Source organism: Lepus europaeus, chromosome 6 (assembly GCF_033115175.1).
Source record: "Lepus europaeus isolate LE1 chromosome 6, mLepTim1.pri, whole genome shotgun sequence".
Taxonomy (NCBI): Eukaryota; Metazoa; Chordata; class Mammalia; order Lagomorpha; family Leporidae; genus Lepus; species Lepus europaeus.
Window position 1 is genome coordinate 13,651,472 of NC_084832.1, and position 17,912 is coordinate 13,669,383.

The window sequence follows — 17,912 nt, forward strand, 5'->3', positions numbered from 1 at the left end:
GAATACGAGTATGTGTGTTTGAAAGTATGTGGGATTCTGTGTGTCTAATTTGTATTGTCAGCTCAGTGCTGGAATATTGGATTAAGGGAGTACTTTACTGGGTGGGTCTTGTTGGACCTTTATTCTAGTATCCCAGGGGAGCCATTAACTGTGGTCTTTAAAAAAGAATAGATAATGGGGCTGGCACCCTGGCACAGCAGGTTAAGCCTCCGCCTGTGGCACTGGCGTCTCACAAGGGAGCCGTTTCATGTCCTGGCTGCTCCTCTGATCCAGCTCTCTGGAAAGGCAATGGAAGGTGTCCGAAGTTCTTGGGTCCCTACACCCACGTGGGAGACCTAGGAGAGAATCCTGGCTCCTGGGTTTGGATAGGCCCAGCTCCCAGCCATTGCAGCCATTTGGGGAATGAACCATCAGTTGGAAGATTTCTCTCTTTCTGTCTCTCCCTCTCTTTGTCTGTAGTTCTGCCTCTCAAATAAATAAATCTTAAAAAAAAAATATTGTCAGGTTCATGTTTTAAAATATCACCAGACAGAAGAGGGGATGTTGGATTAGAGAAAGGGGAAACTGAGAACAAACCTTAGTGAGGAGGGTGCTACTACAGGATGACAGGTGGTGACGGCCTTAGTTAAAGTGCTTGTAGATATGGGGAGAGGTGACTGGCTTTAAGAGTTACTTCAGTGGGAGATTTTGCAGTTAAATGGTGGAAGAAGGAGTCAAGAGTGTCCATGTTTCTGTGTTGGGCACCTCCAGGGCTGGGGAACATGAAAGAATTGGTCGGGGTATTTGGCATGGAGGGGAGGACTTCAGGTCCAGATATCCTGTGTTTGAGCTATGGTGCATTGAAATGGAGGCATCTGTAAGTCAGCAGTATGTGCTCATTGGAACTTCAGATGGAATTGTGGATCCCAGCATTGGTAGATGTCTGATTAGGAAGGCTTGAGAATGGTGGAGGCCTCCGGCTGAGACTTCAGAAATCAATGTCCAGGACCCTGGGCATATGAAAAGCAGCTGGGAGTGGTGTCTGGAGTTGGTAGTCAGGGAGGAGGAAGACAGCTTGCTGTACATGTTGATGGTATAGCAGACAACTTCATATCCAGAGCTGAAGAACTTAGCCTGAGCTGTTTGTTTAAACAAACCTTGAGTTTTCCAACACTGTTCTCTTTATTATTCATGGAAACATTTAACAAATTGTATATGTACACAGAGGTAGCCCCTCTGCCTTTCAGAAGGTGCTTATATGGGAGACTGGGGAAATAATTGATCCTTGATTTAAGTCTTCCTCACCCTCTTCCTCCCTCGGAATAGCTAACACATATTGAGTGCTAATTAGCTACACACTGTCCTACGTTCTTTATGTCTACGCGTTTAATCCTTCTGACAGTCCTGGGAGTTACTGTGGTTCCTTTCATTTTGTCGACAAGGAAACCAAGGAACAAGGTAGAGATAATATCACTTCAAGTTACATAGCTGATGAGTGAGTTGACCAGAAGAATCACACCAGTGCCTTTAGTTCCGGTCCTGCCTGTCCGTATAGCTCACGTAAGGCTAAGCTGACGTGGTGCGTGCAGAAGTGCTCAGGAATGAATGGACCCCACACCAGTGGAAGAGTGAGAAAAACACCAGAGATGGAGGGAACTCAGCAGGGCTGGCGAAACAAAGTGAACATTAGAAAAAAACAATTGCTGAATTCCGAGATCTGAGGGTGTGTGAGGCAGCTGGGCAGGAGTGAGGAGGTGACATTTGAGCTGGGTTTTGAAGGATGAACACAAATGCCTGGGAGATTAGAGGTTAGGATGTAGCTGGGGGGAGATTACAGCTGTAGCGGAGTAGCCCGCTCTGTGTGTCCAGGGAAGGCTGAGAAGTTCAGAGTTTGGTGCCGGTTGAGCCAGCTGGTTCAGAACGAGCTGCCCACGGGGACTGAGCAGTTTCTGTTCCAGTCTGGAGACGTGCTGGGTCCCTGGGAGGGTAGGAAGGTTGGTCCTGTGCTGTCAGCGTCAGGTCAGGAACAGAAAGGGAGATGGGACCAGAGTGGAAGCTCGAGCTTCCCTACAGCTGGGGGGACAAAGGGTCAAACAGGACAGCTTTTCGGTTGGAGCTAGAATTTCCTTGGCTGTTGTGTGCTGGAGAGGGAAGAGGGAGCCAGGAATGGCAGCACCTGGTCTCCTGACTTGGGGGGGGGGGGGGGGAATGCCATTAATCAGATGCAGGCGTAGAAGACCGGGCCCATTCAAGTGTCGGTTTAGCAAAGGCCGAGAGAACTTGGGAACTCATCTTGGTTTTGCCAAGTTTGAGAACCCGAGGAGCTTTCTGTTCAGGGGGAGCCAGTGAGTGTGGGGCCCTGGCATTTTTACAGGTTGAGGTTCCTCTTTAAGAAGATGAATGGAAAATGACAAATCCGGAGTTAGGTACAGGACCTTGGTGGGAGCCCCTGCCAGGGAGTCCTCAAGCCGAAGCCTGGTTAGCTCATCTTCAGCCGCTCCTGCCTCACAGCAGGTTCCTGGCACTCCCTGGACTCCCTTCATGCCCGGAACTCCTCCGTGTGGGCCCCCACGTTCTTCTCTGTCAGCCATGGGTTGGTCATCGTCTTGTGTAGATTCTTGTGTAGACTGAGACTTAATTCACGTTAATCCGAGGGTAGTTTCTGTGTGACGTCTGGGAAGGCTTGTGGCCCCCATGGCATGCTTATTTTCTGTGGAGAAAGTACACAGCTTCGTCTTCCTCACACACGAGAAACCAAAAGAAAAAGCCACCAAGGCCTTGCAGGCAGTCAGGACTCCACTCTGTTGTCCTATCCACATTGGGCAGAGAATGCAAATACACTCTCTCCATGTAGATTGTCGGTGGATATATACACATACAGCCAGCATAGCACTTCCAGCCTTTCCTGCTACTAAAGAGGCTTGGGAACTGCTTTACCTCTCACTTAGAACAAAACCTTTGAATCCTAATTTAAGTGGCTGCTTAATAGAGATGAAAAGTGGTTTGCATATTAGTGAGTAAATGCAAGGCAGAACATTTGGTTAATTATCCAAATAGTTCTTTTCAAAGGAGTTCTGTAGCAGTAAGATAGTCGTGCAGAAGAGAACGCTAGCATCATTGTTTAGTCTGGTCTTTGATAAGTCAGGCTGGGGAGCCTTTCTTTCAGAGATAATTGATGTCACCGCCAAGGATATGGTTTCATTTGGGTCAATGCACAGAGGCCGTTTCTCTGTTCTCTCTCTCTGCTCAGGCTTGGCCTTTGGAGCCCCTCCCAATGACGCCTTATATCTGCATAGCCACTCACCCAACCTGTCAGTGTTCTGAACTTTGTACTCACTCCTCTTCTTCAAAATGTTTATTTGAAAGGCAGAGAGACAGAGACAGAAAAGGAATTTTTCCATCCAATAACTCACTCTCAAAATGCTCACAGCAGGGGCCGGTGTTGTGGTGCTACGGCTACGGGCACCGGCATCCCATATCAAACAGCTGGTTTGAGTCTCAGTTGCTCTCCATTCCAACTTTCTGCTAATGTGCCTAGGAAGGCAGCGAAAGATGGTCCAGCTGCCTGGGCCCCTGCCACCCACATGGGAGACTGAGATGGAGTTCCTGGCCTCCTGAGTTTGGCCTGGCCGCGACCTGGCTGTTGTGACTTAGAGGATAAATCATTGTGGATGGAAAATCAATCTACTGCCCAGCCCTGTTGCTCTGCCTTTCAAATAAACAAATCTTGAAAAAGAAATGAAAATGACAACAGCAGTCAGGTTTGGGCCTGGCTAAGTCAAGAACCCAGAACTGCATCTGGGGTCTACCATGTGACTGGCAGGAACCAAAGTACCTGAGCCATCTGCTGCGGTCTTCTGTGGTGTGTGTTATCAGGAAGCTAGAATGGGAAGCAGGGCTGGGACTTGAACCCAGGCACTCTGATATGGGATGTGAGCATCTCAACAAGTGTCTCAACCACTGTGCCAAACACTGCTTGCTTGTTCTCCTTTTTCACTGTCAGATCTTAACAGTTTCTATGTGTGAATGATCTCAGCTAGTTGTTAGGTTCTTACTTGGTTTTCAGAAGTCGCACTATGTATAAATAGCTAATAGACTGATATCTGCCAGGGCATATTTGCATTTTAGAGGGGAGTTTCTTAGCTAAGAATTGCACTGCAGATGATTTTGGGAGATTTTGGAACAGTTTACTTCCAAACTATAGAATGGAGTCTGTATGCCTGTGAATCTCTGTGAGTTTGAGATTTTGTTTTGATTATAAGATATAAGAATGCTTTTACTTTAACACCCCCCACTCCCGCCCCAGTAGGTGATGGTTTTCTGGAGCAAATTTCATGTGTTTAATTGGGGGAAGGCGCGGAGTTTTTAGCGAGTAGCCTTCCCTACTTTGTCTTGCCACTGCAAGGCCCTGCTTTACCAAGCTCTTCTACCTTTGTCCTCGGGAGAGGAGTCTGAGAATCTAGCACCTGCTGTGGAAAAGTTGGCTGCTGTTCTTATGGAATGAAAATATCTGCAGATCATCTTGCTGGACCCAAACTCCTGGGACCTTGTGAAGAGAAGGCACTGAGGTGTGCCTTTCTTGTTCAGATCTGTGACCTGCTGGTGTTCTGGCTCATGTGTTTAGAACCGAGTGCTGCATCTTCAAAAGGCCGTGACGGCTGGAGAAAACCCAGAGGGCTGCGTATGTATCCCTGAAGTCGGTTGGCAAGAACCCTCTCTTCCTATGTTCTCTCTCAGAACCTAAGTCAGAGCAGACCACCCTCCTGTCACAGAGCTGAAGCTGGGGCTCGTAGGACGGGATGTTGAAGGCAGGCGGAACCTTGGATGTTTTAGCTGCCCCCCAGTGTGGACCCTCACGGTCTTATTGTTGGTGTCTGTTTCCCATTGACTCGAGTGGGATTTCACCGGTTCTTCTTTGCCAGAGCACAGATGAGACGGCACTGGTGATGCCTGGGAACGATGACGCAAGAGGCAGATGCTCAGTTTCCGTTTTTCGCTTTTCAGGACTCAGCTACCTCTCAGACAGGGCTGCTGGGGCACAGAGGATGTAGGCTGCTGCCAAATCATACTCCCTTGTGACCAGTGCTGTACAACAAGTGGAAACGCTGCTAGTTTGTGCAGATGCATGTCTATCTGAAGAATACTGGACATGGTCCAAAGGCAAAGCATGCAGTAATAGTCTCAATGCTAAGCAGAAACTTAAAACCTTATTCATTTGTGTAGTCTCTAACCTCCCTCTTTCTGTTAAAAAAGAAACATTATGAAGAAAGAAGGCAACACTGAGAGTAAGTTTTAGGACTGTCTTGTATTGTCTGTCCTGAAGCCCCAGACATGTAGGACTTGGCTCCAAGCAGGCAATTAGAGACTTCAGGAGAAGGCCAGATGGTCTTGAAACAAGCAAAAGAGTGAATCATTCAAGAATTCCTTCTGTCAGAGAACAAATTTAAAAATCTGACTTAAAAACTATTTTGCTTTCCTCATTAAGAAAGAATTATTTGTGGTTCCTCCACTTGTTCACCTACGTGTGTGTGTTTGAGCGCTGTAGTGCACATCCCACTCCCGTGACCCACGGCCCAGGCACATACCTGCCCTGCGAGCGTGTGACCAACAGGAATTAGTTGGAAAAATGTTGAAGGAACTCAGGGAATTGCCATGCTAGATTTTCATTTCTCAAATATACAATATATGTGCTTTCCAACGCCAGTGACTCTCAGTTTGGGTTAGGTCTTTTTTTTTTTTTTTTTTGACAGGCAGAGTGGATAGTGAGAGAGAGAGACAGAGAGAAAGGTCTTCCTTTTTACCATTGGTTCACCCTCCAATGGCCGCTGCGGCCGGCACATTTCGCTGATCCAAAGCCAGGAGCCAGGTGCTTCTCCTGGTCTCCCAAAGGGTGCAGAGCCCAAGGACTTGGGCCATCCTTCACTGCACTCCCGGGCCACTGCAGAGAGCTGGACTGGAAGAGGGGCAACCGGGATAGAATCCGGCACCCCAACCGGGACTAGAACCTGGTGTGCCGGCGCCACAAGGCGAAGGATTAGCCTGTTAAGCCACGGCGCCGGCCTGGGTTAGGTCTTTTTATCACAAAAGTGTAAGAGGTGGGGGGCTGGTGTTGTGGCGTGGCAGGTAAGGCTGCCATCTGTCACCAGCGTCCCATAGGCACTGGTTCGAGTCCTGGCTGCTCTACTTCCTATCCAGCTCCCAGCTAGTGTGCCTGGGGAAGCGATAGAGATGGCTCAAGTGCTTGGGCCCCGCACCCGTGTGGGAGATTCAGAAGTTCCTAGCTCCTGGCCTCGGACCAGCCCAGTCCTCCCATTGTGGCCATCTGGGGAGTGAACCAGTGGATAGAAGATCTCTATCTCTCCCGCTCTCTCTGTAATTCTGCCTTTCAAATAAATAAATAAATGTTAAGGGGCGGGGGGTTTGACACGTTTCATCTTTGACTTCTCGTCCACCTTTGTTGTCTGTGTTTAAGTGACTTTCACAGCAAGACAGCGATTCTGAGCATGCTTCCCTTTTGCCCAGCTCTGGGACACTATGGCTGCCTTCCCCCAGCGCCCAAGCACTGTGTATCTGTGATTGCAAACTAATTTTGATTGTAGCCCAAGGTAAAGCATCAACAGGAGGATGAATGCGGTTGCTCGGATTGGTGGTTAAATCCAGTGGCTTTGGATCATCCTGTGAAGGCAGTCTGTGCTATCACTTCTCTCCTCTACCATCTTGGAAGTCACAGATTGTAAGATGAATAATCTAGAAGAGTTTCTACATCTAGAGTTGAAGCAGCTGCATGATGTACAGCTGTGTGACCTCCCTTTTCAAAGTGGTGTTCTTGCTGTGGAGGTGGAAATAGATTGGAGGAGCTTGGTTGAGAGGAGAGTTAGGGAGATTGATGGAGGACGTGCAGCCTAAGCCTGTGCATCCTGTTACTTTAGTCTCCTCTTTTAGGGATTTTTATCAAGTCTCTCGAGTCAGAAACTAAAAAAAAAAAAAAAAAAAAGAGGGGGGGTGTTAGCTGCTGGACTTGGGACTCTGCCTGCATGATTCAGATGGAAACCCCGGGCACGAGAGCTGTACGTGCACTCGAGGTGAGATAGGGCCTTCAGCTGCTTGTCACACAGTTGGTGACAGGCATTTTACGTTTGTCTGTCTGACAAATGGTTAGTCTTAGTTGATACCTGGAGGCTGAGCACATTTTGAGCTATGGAGGCTTCTCCCTTCGGGGGGCTTATGTTTTGTTTAATATCAGGAGACCAGCACGTGGAGGTGTGTGGGTGCCTAGACCTTGCCGCACTCTGTTTGGCATTTCTCCACGGAGGCCTTCCTGCCGGGCTACATCCCTTTTTCCCTAAGGGTTCACCTACCCAGGTCCCACATTTGCTGTTCTCCACGGTCACTCGCCCACAGAGGTCCTGCCAAGTGCACAGGGAAAGCGAGGAGGTCAGCTTGTGTGTTGTGGTGTTACTTTGACCTGGAGATGTTTTGGGGACTGGCATCTGCCTCAGGTCCTGGGCACTGGGCAGGGATTTGTTTTGTTGGTAACGGATAGGGCCAGACCAATACCACACATATCACTTCCTTAACTGTGAGGTTGGAGAGCTTCTAAATTGTTCTTTCACCATCCCTTCATGGAAGTGTTCTCGATTATGTAGCAAAGACACACAGGCTAGGGAGCACCCGGGGTGTTCCTGACCCCCCAGGACCTGAACTTCTCATCCTGATGATGAATTGCTGATCAGGAGTGAACAGAGACAAGGAAAGAAACCCCATGATAAATGGGGCTGGCGGCCGGCGCCGTGGCTTAACAGGCTAATCCTTCACCTTGCGGTGCTGGCACACCAGGTTCTAGTCCCGGTTGGGGCGCTGGATGCTATCCCTGTTGCCCCTCTTCCAGGCCAGCTCTCTGCTATGGCCTGGGAAGGCAGTGGAGGATGGCCCAAGTGCTTGGGCCCTGCACCCCTTGGGAGACCAGGAGAAGCACCTGGCTCCTGGCTTCAGATCAGTGAGATGCGCCGGCCGCAGCGGCCATTGGAGGGTGAACTAATGGTAAAAAGGAAGACCTTTCTCTCTGTCTCTCCCTCTCACTATCCACTCTGCCTGTCCAAAAAAAAAAAAAAAAAAAAAAAAAATCTTTAAAAAAAGAAAAATGGGGCTGGCAAATCTCTGGGAAACAGTTTGTCCTGTGTGAAGTGAGAGAGGGAAGTGCTGAGAGAATAAAAATGATGTCGGACCAGTGGATGGTTTTAAAGACAAACTTCATCTCCGCTCATTACTGAAGAGCTTTTATCTCAGCTGTGGCAAACTGGAATCTAGCGGTCAGCCCGGAGACCTGTCACCTAGCCTTTGAGAGAGGTCTTCCTTATAGAGATCTGTAGGCAAATCTTCTTTACAGGATTTTTACTGAAGTAAAGGGCTCAACAGGAATGAAAAGGTCAAACAAAGGGCCTTCTTAGAAACCTGAGCCAATCTTGGCTGATCCTCCGCCTGCTGCGCCGGCACCCCGGGTCCTAGTCCCGGTTGGGGCTGGGGCGCTGGTTCTGTCCAGGTTGCTCCTCTTTCAGTCCAGCTCTCTGCTGTGGCCCGGGAGGGCAGCAGAGCATGGCCCAGGTGCTTGGGTCCCTGCACCCGCATGGGAGACTGGGAGGAAGTACTCGGCTCCTGGCTTCGGATCTGTGCAACGCCAGCCATGGCTGCCATTAGGGGCAGTGAACCAATAGAGGGAGGACTTTTCTCTCTGTCTCTCACTGTCTAACTCTGCCTGGCAAAAATAAAATAAAATAAATAAATAAATCTGAGCCAAGTGGGCGACTTCCTTGTTAGCCCAAGTCTTCATATTTTTGTTTTTAACTGTGGGGGTGGGGAGCTCTGCCTGGATAATGAGTGGCAAGTGTGAAGAAATCGAGAGAGGGCCTCAGTTAAGCCAGTTTGCTGTTTTCCCCTGAGACCCTGAGATGTGTGGCCTCTTGGGCAGCACAGAAAGGTGCCCCTGTGAAGTGCTGTGTTTTACTTACTTGGTTTTAAAGTTTATTTATTTATTTGAAAGCCAAAGTTACAGAGAGAGGGAGAGACACAGAGAGGGCTTCCATCTGCTGGTTCACTTCCCAGATGGCCACAATGACCAGGGCTGGACCAGGCTGAAGCTAGGAGCCAGGAGCTTCATTCAGGTCTCCCATGTGGGTGGCAGGGGCTCGAACACTTGCGCCATCTTCCTCTGCTTTTCCTAGACCATTAACAGGGAGCTGGATTAGAAGTGGAGCAGCAGGGACACAAACTGGCACCCATATGGGATGCTGGTGTCACAGGTGGTAACTTTACCTGCTATGCCACCATGCCAGCCCCAGTGATGTGTTTTATTTTATTTTATTTATTTTATGATTTTATTTATTTATTTGAGAGGTAGCGTTACAGACAGTGAGAGAGAGAGACAGAGAGAAAGGTCTTCCCTCCACTGGTTCACTCCCCAGATGGCTACAATGACTGGAGCTGCGCCAATCCGAAGCCAGGAGCCAGGTGCTTCTTCTCCATCTCCCGTGTAGGTGCAGGGCCCAAGCACTTGGGCCATCTTCCACCTCTTTCCCAGGCCACAGCAGAGAGCTGGACTGGAAGTGGGAGAGCTGGTACCAGAACTAGCGCCCATATGGGCTGCTGGCGCTGCAGGCGGAGGATTAACCTGCTGTGCCACAGTGCCGGCCCTGATGTGTTTTAGAATAAGTGTCCTGTGCGTGTTTGCCCGCACTCTCAGCAAGGCCCATTTTCATGTTCGCAGGTTACGGGAGGGGAGCACATGTCTCTGTCTTCTTGGTGAGCCAGTTGAGAAATAGTCAAGACTGGGCTTAGCACACTGGCGTTTCTCTGGCCTTCAGGAGACCCTCACTTTTGTGTAAAGATATGTTATTTATTTACCATTGGCAGGTCAACTTAATTCGAAGTCATCATACAATAAAATATAAACAATAACATCGAGTAAGATAAAGGATTAGATTATCCCTTCCAGGTCAGAAATTCTTTGATTTTGAAATTGATTGTTGGAATCTATGGATGATACAAGGGACCAGTTGGAATATGAAGAATTAAATAGCTATGTAATATTAGTCTTGATCTTAGCTCCGGATGGATTTAGAAGGTATAAGTTAGCTCCTGATGAATTGTGATTAGTACTTAGGGTCTGGAAAAATGTGTGGCCACTGTCCTTGCTGGGTTCTGGTTTCCATCATGGACATGCGGTGAATGGGAGGGAAGGCTCCTGGTAATTAGCGGAAACATCTGTGTTACCAAGGCTCCATCCTTGGCCAGCATCCTCTTTTAAGGTGATGTCATGACTTTTATTGTTTTATACTCCACCTGCCTATATGTTATCTTCTGCTATTTCTGCATCTCATCCCAGTGCTGTGTGGCTTTCTGTCATTGTGTGCCTATAGCCCTTTAATGGCTTCCCATTGAGCTCAGGTTAAAACGTGCACTCCTTTATATGCCTATCATGTCCAACGGGGCATTCTGCCTACATCACCAGGTTCATCAAAGCCTCCTGGGCCAGCTTTCTGCTTCTCAGGGAGAGAAATCTCTGTTTTGCCTCTGGGCCTTTGCAGTATGCTATCCCTTCACCTGTTAACTCCCATCTACAGGGCTATTGTGAAATCCAGTACCCACTTTTCCTTCTGGCTGCCTTTGAAGTATCTGCCTCAAAGAAGGTTCATTTGACCTCTGGCTAGTTAAGCATCTTCTGTTAAAGGAGAGAGGATTGCTGCTTTATTCACAGATAAAGGATACATTATATTTGCAGCATAATTTAAAAGAAGGTATGCAGACTAAATTAATTGATCTTGATGAGGGGCATAATTGTAAATACATACATGTGTATATGTGTAGGGTCATATACCATAATGATATTTCAGTTAAAAACACCTCATGTTCCATGGTGGTCTCATGAGATTCTGTTGCCTAGTGATGTTGTAACTGTCAGGGTAATTACTCTCTATGATGTTCACACAATGATGGGATCACCTATTGATGTGTTACCCAGAATGTATCTCTTTCCTTAAGCCACACATAACTGTATATGCATATATAGTGTATACGCATACATGTGATTGTAAATAAATAGCGTGGTTATATAAAAATGTAATTACAGGATGAACACACGGAGCTCTCTGGTCCCACATTCTTTTGTTGCATAAGATTTAACATTTGTAAACTAATTCTTTCTGATCCTTAGCATTGTTGACATTGGGACTGGGTAGCTCTTTGTTGTGAGGGGTTGTCCTCTGCATTGTGGGATGTTTAATGGGCCCCCTGGCCTCTACCCATCAGATCTCAGTAGCAAACAACTTTTTACACAAGTTGTTCCAACCACATGTGTGTCCAGATGTGACCTGGAGGAGGCTACAATCAGTCACCCTGAGCTGGGAGCGGATAGATTAGGCTGTCTGATGCTTCAGACATAGCGGATGGTACAAAGCCCGTGTGCTCAGAACAAGCCCAAGGGAGGCCGAACAGGTGCCCGTCTGGATCAGACTGGATCAGAGTCCCATACTAGGAGATAGCATGTGTGCTCCTGCTTCTGTTGGGACTCAGGTTAACAGCCCTGCGCCTGCAGTGGTTGTTTCTTCTGGACTTTTCTTAAATGGATAAGTTGATTTTGTTTTTTAAGCACCAGTGCAATTCTCTCTTTAAGAGTCTACTCAAACCACCTTTGCTAGGAGTCTTCCTTTGATTTATTCCTGTGAGTGAGTGATCGCCTCCCTGCAAGGTAGCCACATGCTGGCCCTTTGACTGTGACCAGTCTTTTTTTTTTCAGTGCAGAAATTAGAAAAATAAGAAAAATGTTATGCTTTACAATTTACTCCTATTTGAAAATTAAAAAAAAAAACTTTAAAGATTGGCATTCCTAGTTTGTGTGTCTATGTTTTGATAGCATTTCTTTATAAAACAGAGATAATGGTTAATACTGTGTTGTTTTGTTTGAGTTTTGTATTTTAGTATTACTAAATGTTGAAAACCTATGACATAACACCTGATAAAATTAAATGGATAATACACGTGAGACTTCTTTGAAAGTAGGTATCAAAAATTATCTTGCATTGTAACTTGATATTAAGGTATACTATTGAATGTAATATCATAGTTTTTTTTTTCCTTTGAGATAAAACTCCTTTATTCCATTGAATTTTCAGTGTAAGCAAATTCTATATATTAGTTGTAAAATTCTATAGTGAGAAAAACATTTAATGAACTTCTTAATAAACTATTTAATCACTTTTTCTTCCCTAATTGGTCACAAAGGGACTTCAGATTTCTGTATGAACAGAGAATATGCTTAGCTGTTACTCGTCCTGCTGAGTGCTGGCGTAGGCCTGCTCTCAGTGCCGCAACCGATGAGCCCTGGGGAAGAGAGTTAAAACTGAGCATTTTTGTTCCTGTTGCCTATTAGTCCAAATATTTGGGACGGGGATGGAAACTTGGTATGCTGTAAATTAGGCTATGATTTCGAGAACATTGTTTACATTGATCTGAGAGGCTCATCTGTTCCATTGATGAATCTTGCAGATACTCAGGAGCATTAATATTTGGTTTTTCATCCAGTTTGGTGAGTTGGGACTTTGTTGTTTTGGCTTATCCTGCAGAGCAGGGAGGAGGGCGCTCAGAGCTGAACAGCTGCAGAGTGCTCCTCTTGGTGCTGTCCCTCTTGTCTCTGACTTCTCAGCCCATCACCAGCCCTTCTGCCTGCCTTTCTTCACCGCAGTTTGTCGGTGCTGCTTGTATCTCTCCAAGATAATTAGCCATTCCTCTCTCATCAGGTTGACTAGCACCTGGTGAATACAGTAGACACTGTGGGCATCTAAATTACGTATCTTTTCCTCAGCACAGTTTTTAAAATAATTTCCTCATTGAATCTCCCACAAGCGTCTTTGTAAATTGAAGGCAAGTGTTAACTTTACTTAGAACACACACACAGCAGTTATGCATCAGTTAAATGGTTTCTCAGGCCACAGCATGAGATAATAATAAATGAGTGGTTGGTTGATTGCACAATTATGATTTTGGAGTCTCATAATGGGTCCATAATGATCAAGTTACCATGGTGTGCACCTGCCACTTTCCCAGGAATTTTGTAAGTGAAGATTAACAGATGTTCATGTTCACTTGAGAATTATTATTTTTATTACTACATAAGCATGAGAAGGAAGGCTCTGCTTTAAAGTTCTCATGGACAAGGCAGAGTCCAGAGTCCTACTGCAGAATCTAATGCTGTTCGTTCTGCCTCTGGCCTTTTCTCCCTCTACTGCATTTCCTTCTGTGCGGCCGCCTCAATGAAAGTCTTGCTGTTCACCTCAGACACGCGAAGCTCTTCCAACCCTCTCGACCTCTTTATGTAGTTTATGTAGTTTCTTTTCCCTTGAATGTTTTTTCCTGTCTTCACTGCTTGACAGGGTCTTGCTTACCCTTTAAGGCTTTGCTCTGTATGTTTCCTGGAGCAGCAGGTGCACCTGGGAACCTGGTGGAGTTGCAGATTCTCAGCTGGATTCCAGACCTGTTGAGTCAGATCTTTGGAACTGGAGGGGTTGGAGGAGGGCAGGCTGAAGGCAGCTTTTGGGAGGTGGTGAGGGAGACTTGGATGCCACTAGTGTTTATCGCATGCCTGCCTGCTTTAGTTGGATCTCCTGGAGAGGTTTAGTAGAAGACTCACCCTCTGGATGATCCTGACAAATGCAGCGTCAACACTTTTAGACATCATGCAAATGGCACCACATCTCTGAAGCTTATCTTGACGACTCTTGAGCAGAAAGTAGATCTTCCTTCCTGTTGTATTTTTTTTTTCATATTGTATTAATTAGGCAAGGCATAGGCCAGCTGCTGTAACCAAGTTGCAGTAGTTCACACTGTAAATATAAATTTTTTTTTCTCACTTTTGAAACCATCTGGTGGGTGTACATTGGGTGGTCTTCCATGTGATGACTCAGGAATCTCCTTCCCTTACATCTGTTGCCAGGACCTCCTTGGAGGCTTCCTGGATTCCTTGTATTCAGTCAACCCACAGGCAGAGAGAGGGAGCAAGGTTGACTGAGCAGCTTGTTCTGTGACTGCACCTAGGTGTTGCTACCTTGTTGTTGTCCACATTCCTTTCGGCTAGATCTTATTCCGTAGTTTCAGCTGCCAAGGAGATTGGAAATGTAGTCTTTTTCTCTTTTTTTTAAATTTATTTTTTGTTTATTTGAAAGGCAGAGTTACAGAGAGGATAGGATACATCTTCCATTCACTCCCCAAATGGCTACAATGGCCAGGCTGGGCCAGGCTGAAGCCAGGAGCCCAGAGCTGCTTCTGGATCTCCCATGTGGGGACAGGGACCCAAGCACTTGGGCCATCTTCTGTTGCTTTTGCAGCTGCATTAGCAGGGAGCTGGATTGGAAGTGGAGCAGCCAGAGCTTACACCAGTGCCTATATGGGATGCCAACATTGCAGGCAGTGGCTTAACCTGTTGCACCACTATGCTGGCCCCAGAAACATGGCCTTTCTATCTGAGTAGAGAGAAAAGATAAGATTAGGGGACCATCTAGGCCAAAAAATGTACTGTTTTTATGTATGTACTTTTATGTATAAATAATTGTTCATAAATTTATATAAATGTATTTTATGTGTCATTTTACCTTTTTAAGTTCTGCATTAAAAAACATTAAAGATGATGGAATTGATTTTAATAATAATATTGTCTTTAAACCAGTATATTCAAAATGTTATTAAACATGTAATCAGTAAGAAAATCCATTAAAGTATTTTAGATGGTTTCTGCTGTACAGCCTTTGACGCCCAGTGTGTTCAGCACAATTTGGTTTGACTAGCCAGCAGTCATGGAGCCCACATGTCTAGTGACTCCCATACTGGACAGCACAGGTCTTGCCAGTCCCTGCCACATTTGGTATTGAAAGTACTTGTTTGAGTCCCTTGTATACCACTTTTAGATATCTCACTCTCCTACCAGTTTATGTGTTCCTTGTGTCTCATTCCTCACACCGCGCTCCAGGGTCAAGAAATGCTTGATGAGTGACTAAGCAGGCAAAGGAATTTAATGCATGGACTAACTCATTCATGAATGGGTTTGTGAATAAATGTGATTCTTTCAGTTACTTCCCTGAAAAAGTTCCTAAGGTGTCTGTTTGGTGATCAGTGCTGAGTCGCACAGTCTGACAAAAGCGTCGTCTCCAAGGAGGGATAAAGTGACCTTCATGAGCTGTGGAGTTGCCGTGTATCGCCGAATTGCAGGGTTGCAGGTGAGAGCAGCCTGATAGTTGGGTGATCTGCTGTCCTCATCTTGTGGATGTATGTCCCTGAGATAAGGGGAGACGTGCCAGCCCCAGGCAGTGCATCTGCCAACACTTTGGGTCGATTGTACTTGATTGCAGTGAATCTAGAAGTCCTGTGTTTCACCCCTCATAAATTAATGAGCGTCTGCTGTGGTATGTGCGCGGTTATTTAAAAATGAGACATTGGGGAAAGTGTTAACATGGTCCAAATTTAAGCATTCTGCCCCAAAAACTAAAAAAAAATATTTTTATTTCACTGTCTTTTTGTCAAATCTTATGTCAGGGACTAGGCAGGCTCATAAAAGTTATGTCACTACAGTGTGTAGCCTGAGCAGCAAATTCTGTTTAGAAGGATGATGATAGTACCTCGAGCCAGTGTATCAGATGGGGGCATTTTTTTTTTCTTTCCGTCACAGGTCTCCTTGCGGTGAGTTACAGAGGATGCATATGGAGGATGTGACTTTGGCCTTTATTCTGTTTATGGCAAGGAGAAAGGAAATCTTAGAAATGGGCTTTGCTCTTCTACAAACAGATTACTTCACTGCTGTTAGCTAGCATTCATCCTATAATTGTCACAGATTTGAAGTTTAATGAGATCTTGTCACAGTCTGCAAGCAAATAAGGTGTTCCTGATGGAACTGTGGGCGAGGAAATGCTAGGCGTGGCTGGACTCTGGGTCCTCTGTAGGAAAGCGGGCTGCTGAGCATTCGATCACACCATTAAAAAGACCAAGAGATGTGTAAAACTTGTCCTGCTCGGGAGGGCCTTCCTTATGGAGTTGAAATAGAAATGCTGTTTATTTTAGGGGCTAGAGAGGAGCAGGGGAGGTGGGGGACTGGTGTTTGTAGTGGAAGAACCCTCCACAAAGTTTTCTTTTTTCAAAAATTGTCAGCGAAGTAGAAAATGATCAGTCATTACTGAGTCACAGTCTGCCATGGCATTTAGGATTAAGGCTGTGTGTGTTCCATCCTGGGGAGGGGATTGAACTTCTGGCTTCAGACTCCACCTGACTCCACCCCCTTTTCTTTCAGCCAGATACTATCATCAGAGTCATACCTGTGCAGGGATATTTCTGGGAACTCATCCATGTTTCCTTGTATTGTTTCTGTGTTTAACATTGTAGGTGTTCTTTCTGTATCATAAGTTATTAATTAAGATCAGTGATTCCAAAACATAGATGGCTAAAAGCCTGCAGCACAGATATTATCTGGGAGCTGTGAAAAATATAGGTCCTGGGGCCTTAGCTCAAGATTCCAGTTCAGAAGTTCTGGGTGAGGTCTTTGGAATCTGTGTTACATTATTGTTGTTGTTGTTGTTTTAAAATTCCCAAAATGACTTGATGCACAACTAGTTTGGCAGCTCCTACAAGGCAGCAAGGCAGGGTCTTGTCTCACATTGCCTCATTTGATCTGGAGTGTGGAGAAGGAAGACATTCTTCAGGACTGAGTATTCTCGTGGGCATTGTGAAAACAGGCTTCAAGCCGAACCTTGAGAGGCGAGCGCTTGTCTGCGCAGTCGTCTGGCGGGTCAAGCTCAGAAGGAGGTGGGGGACATTCCATATGGACTGCATTTCTGGAGGCATGAAGGTGAGGTGACCAGAGGCAACACAGTATTCTTTGTGCTAAGGTTTTGGGCCAGGAAGGGGTGTGGAGGGCAGGAGAGATGTGGAGGGTTCAGGGCCTTGCCAGCCTGGTGTGGGGGGTGAGGGGTAGATCCAGGCCCGAGGTGGCAGCTCAGTGACTGGAGGGAGAAGTGCTGTGCCCTGGGAGTGCCGTCTGAGGGTGTACCCTTTGCCCTTTCCTCCCTCCAGGGAGTTCACAGGAGAGCGAGGTCCTAGCCCTTCCTTCTGCTTGTCCCCTTTCCTCACAGGGCCCCCTACGTTATCCATTAGGAGGTTCACCCAGGTGCCAACAAGCAAATAAAAGAAAAAGGTTTCAAGGAAGAGTGCTCCAGAAGTATTTCTTATCTTTTGAGAAAGAGGAATGTATATTTGGCTTGAGCTTCTAAGTCTTTCATGTTGTAGGTGGTATCTAAAGATTCTGATCATCTGTAACTTTAAAAATAGATATAGGGTGGGTGTTTGGCCTGGCAGTTAAGATTTGTTAAGATGCCCACCTCCCCCCTTGGAGTGCCTGCCTGGGTTCGAGTTCTGCCCCTGCTCCTGATTCCAGTTTCCTGCTAATGCAGACCCCGGGAAGCAGTGGTGATGACTTAACTAGTTGGGTCCCTGCCATCCATGTAGGAGACCCAGACTGTTTATAGCTCAGCCCACTCATGGCTATTGCAGGCATTTGAGCGGTGAACCAGTAAACGAGAACTCTGCCTCTCAAATAGAATTGAAATAGGTATTGATGTGATTTTGATGGTTGAGGAAAGGAAAAATTACCTCTTAATGGTTTGTTTAGTGATTTTGCTGTGTAACAGCCCTGTGATCTTGGACTAAGACTTTAACTTCTGTGCCTCAGTTTCCTCCTCTGTGGAATGAGACCTATCTCATGATCATTGGAGGAATAGGTATAAGCAGAGTGCTCAACCTGGTGGCTTGTACCTAGTAAGCCATGTTGGACCCTGAGGCCATAGGAAAAAGTGAATAATACTGATCCTATCTTAAAGGTTTTTTTTGTTTTTCTTTTTTAAGGATTT

At 46.3% G+C, this 17,912-nt stretch overlaps 1 protein-coding gene across 4 annotated transcripts in view; it reads left to right on the top strand.

Moving 5' to 3' along the window:
• The window catches only part of DOCK9 (dedicator of cytokinesis 9), a 325,663-nt gene that overhangs the window by 94,962 nt on the left and 212,789 nt on the right, over positions 1-17,912 (top strand). Inside the window, exon 1 of one of the 4 annotated variants that reach the window (XM_062193996.1) lies at positions 15,165-15,236. The exons of the other annotated variants lie outside the window; for them this stretch is intronic. Within the exon in view, the coding sequence (XP_062049980.1) occupies positions 15,192-15,236 (45 nt within the window). The 5' untranslated portion in view covers positions 15,165-15,191. Of the gene's footprint in view, positions 1-15,164; positions 15,237-17,912 lie in introns of those variants that run through there. 4 annotated transcript variants of the gene reach the window in all.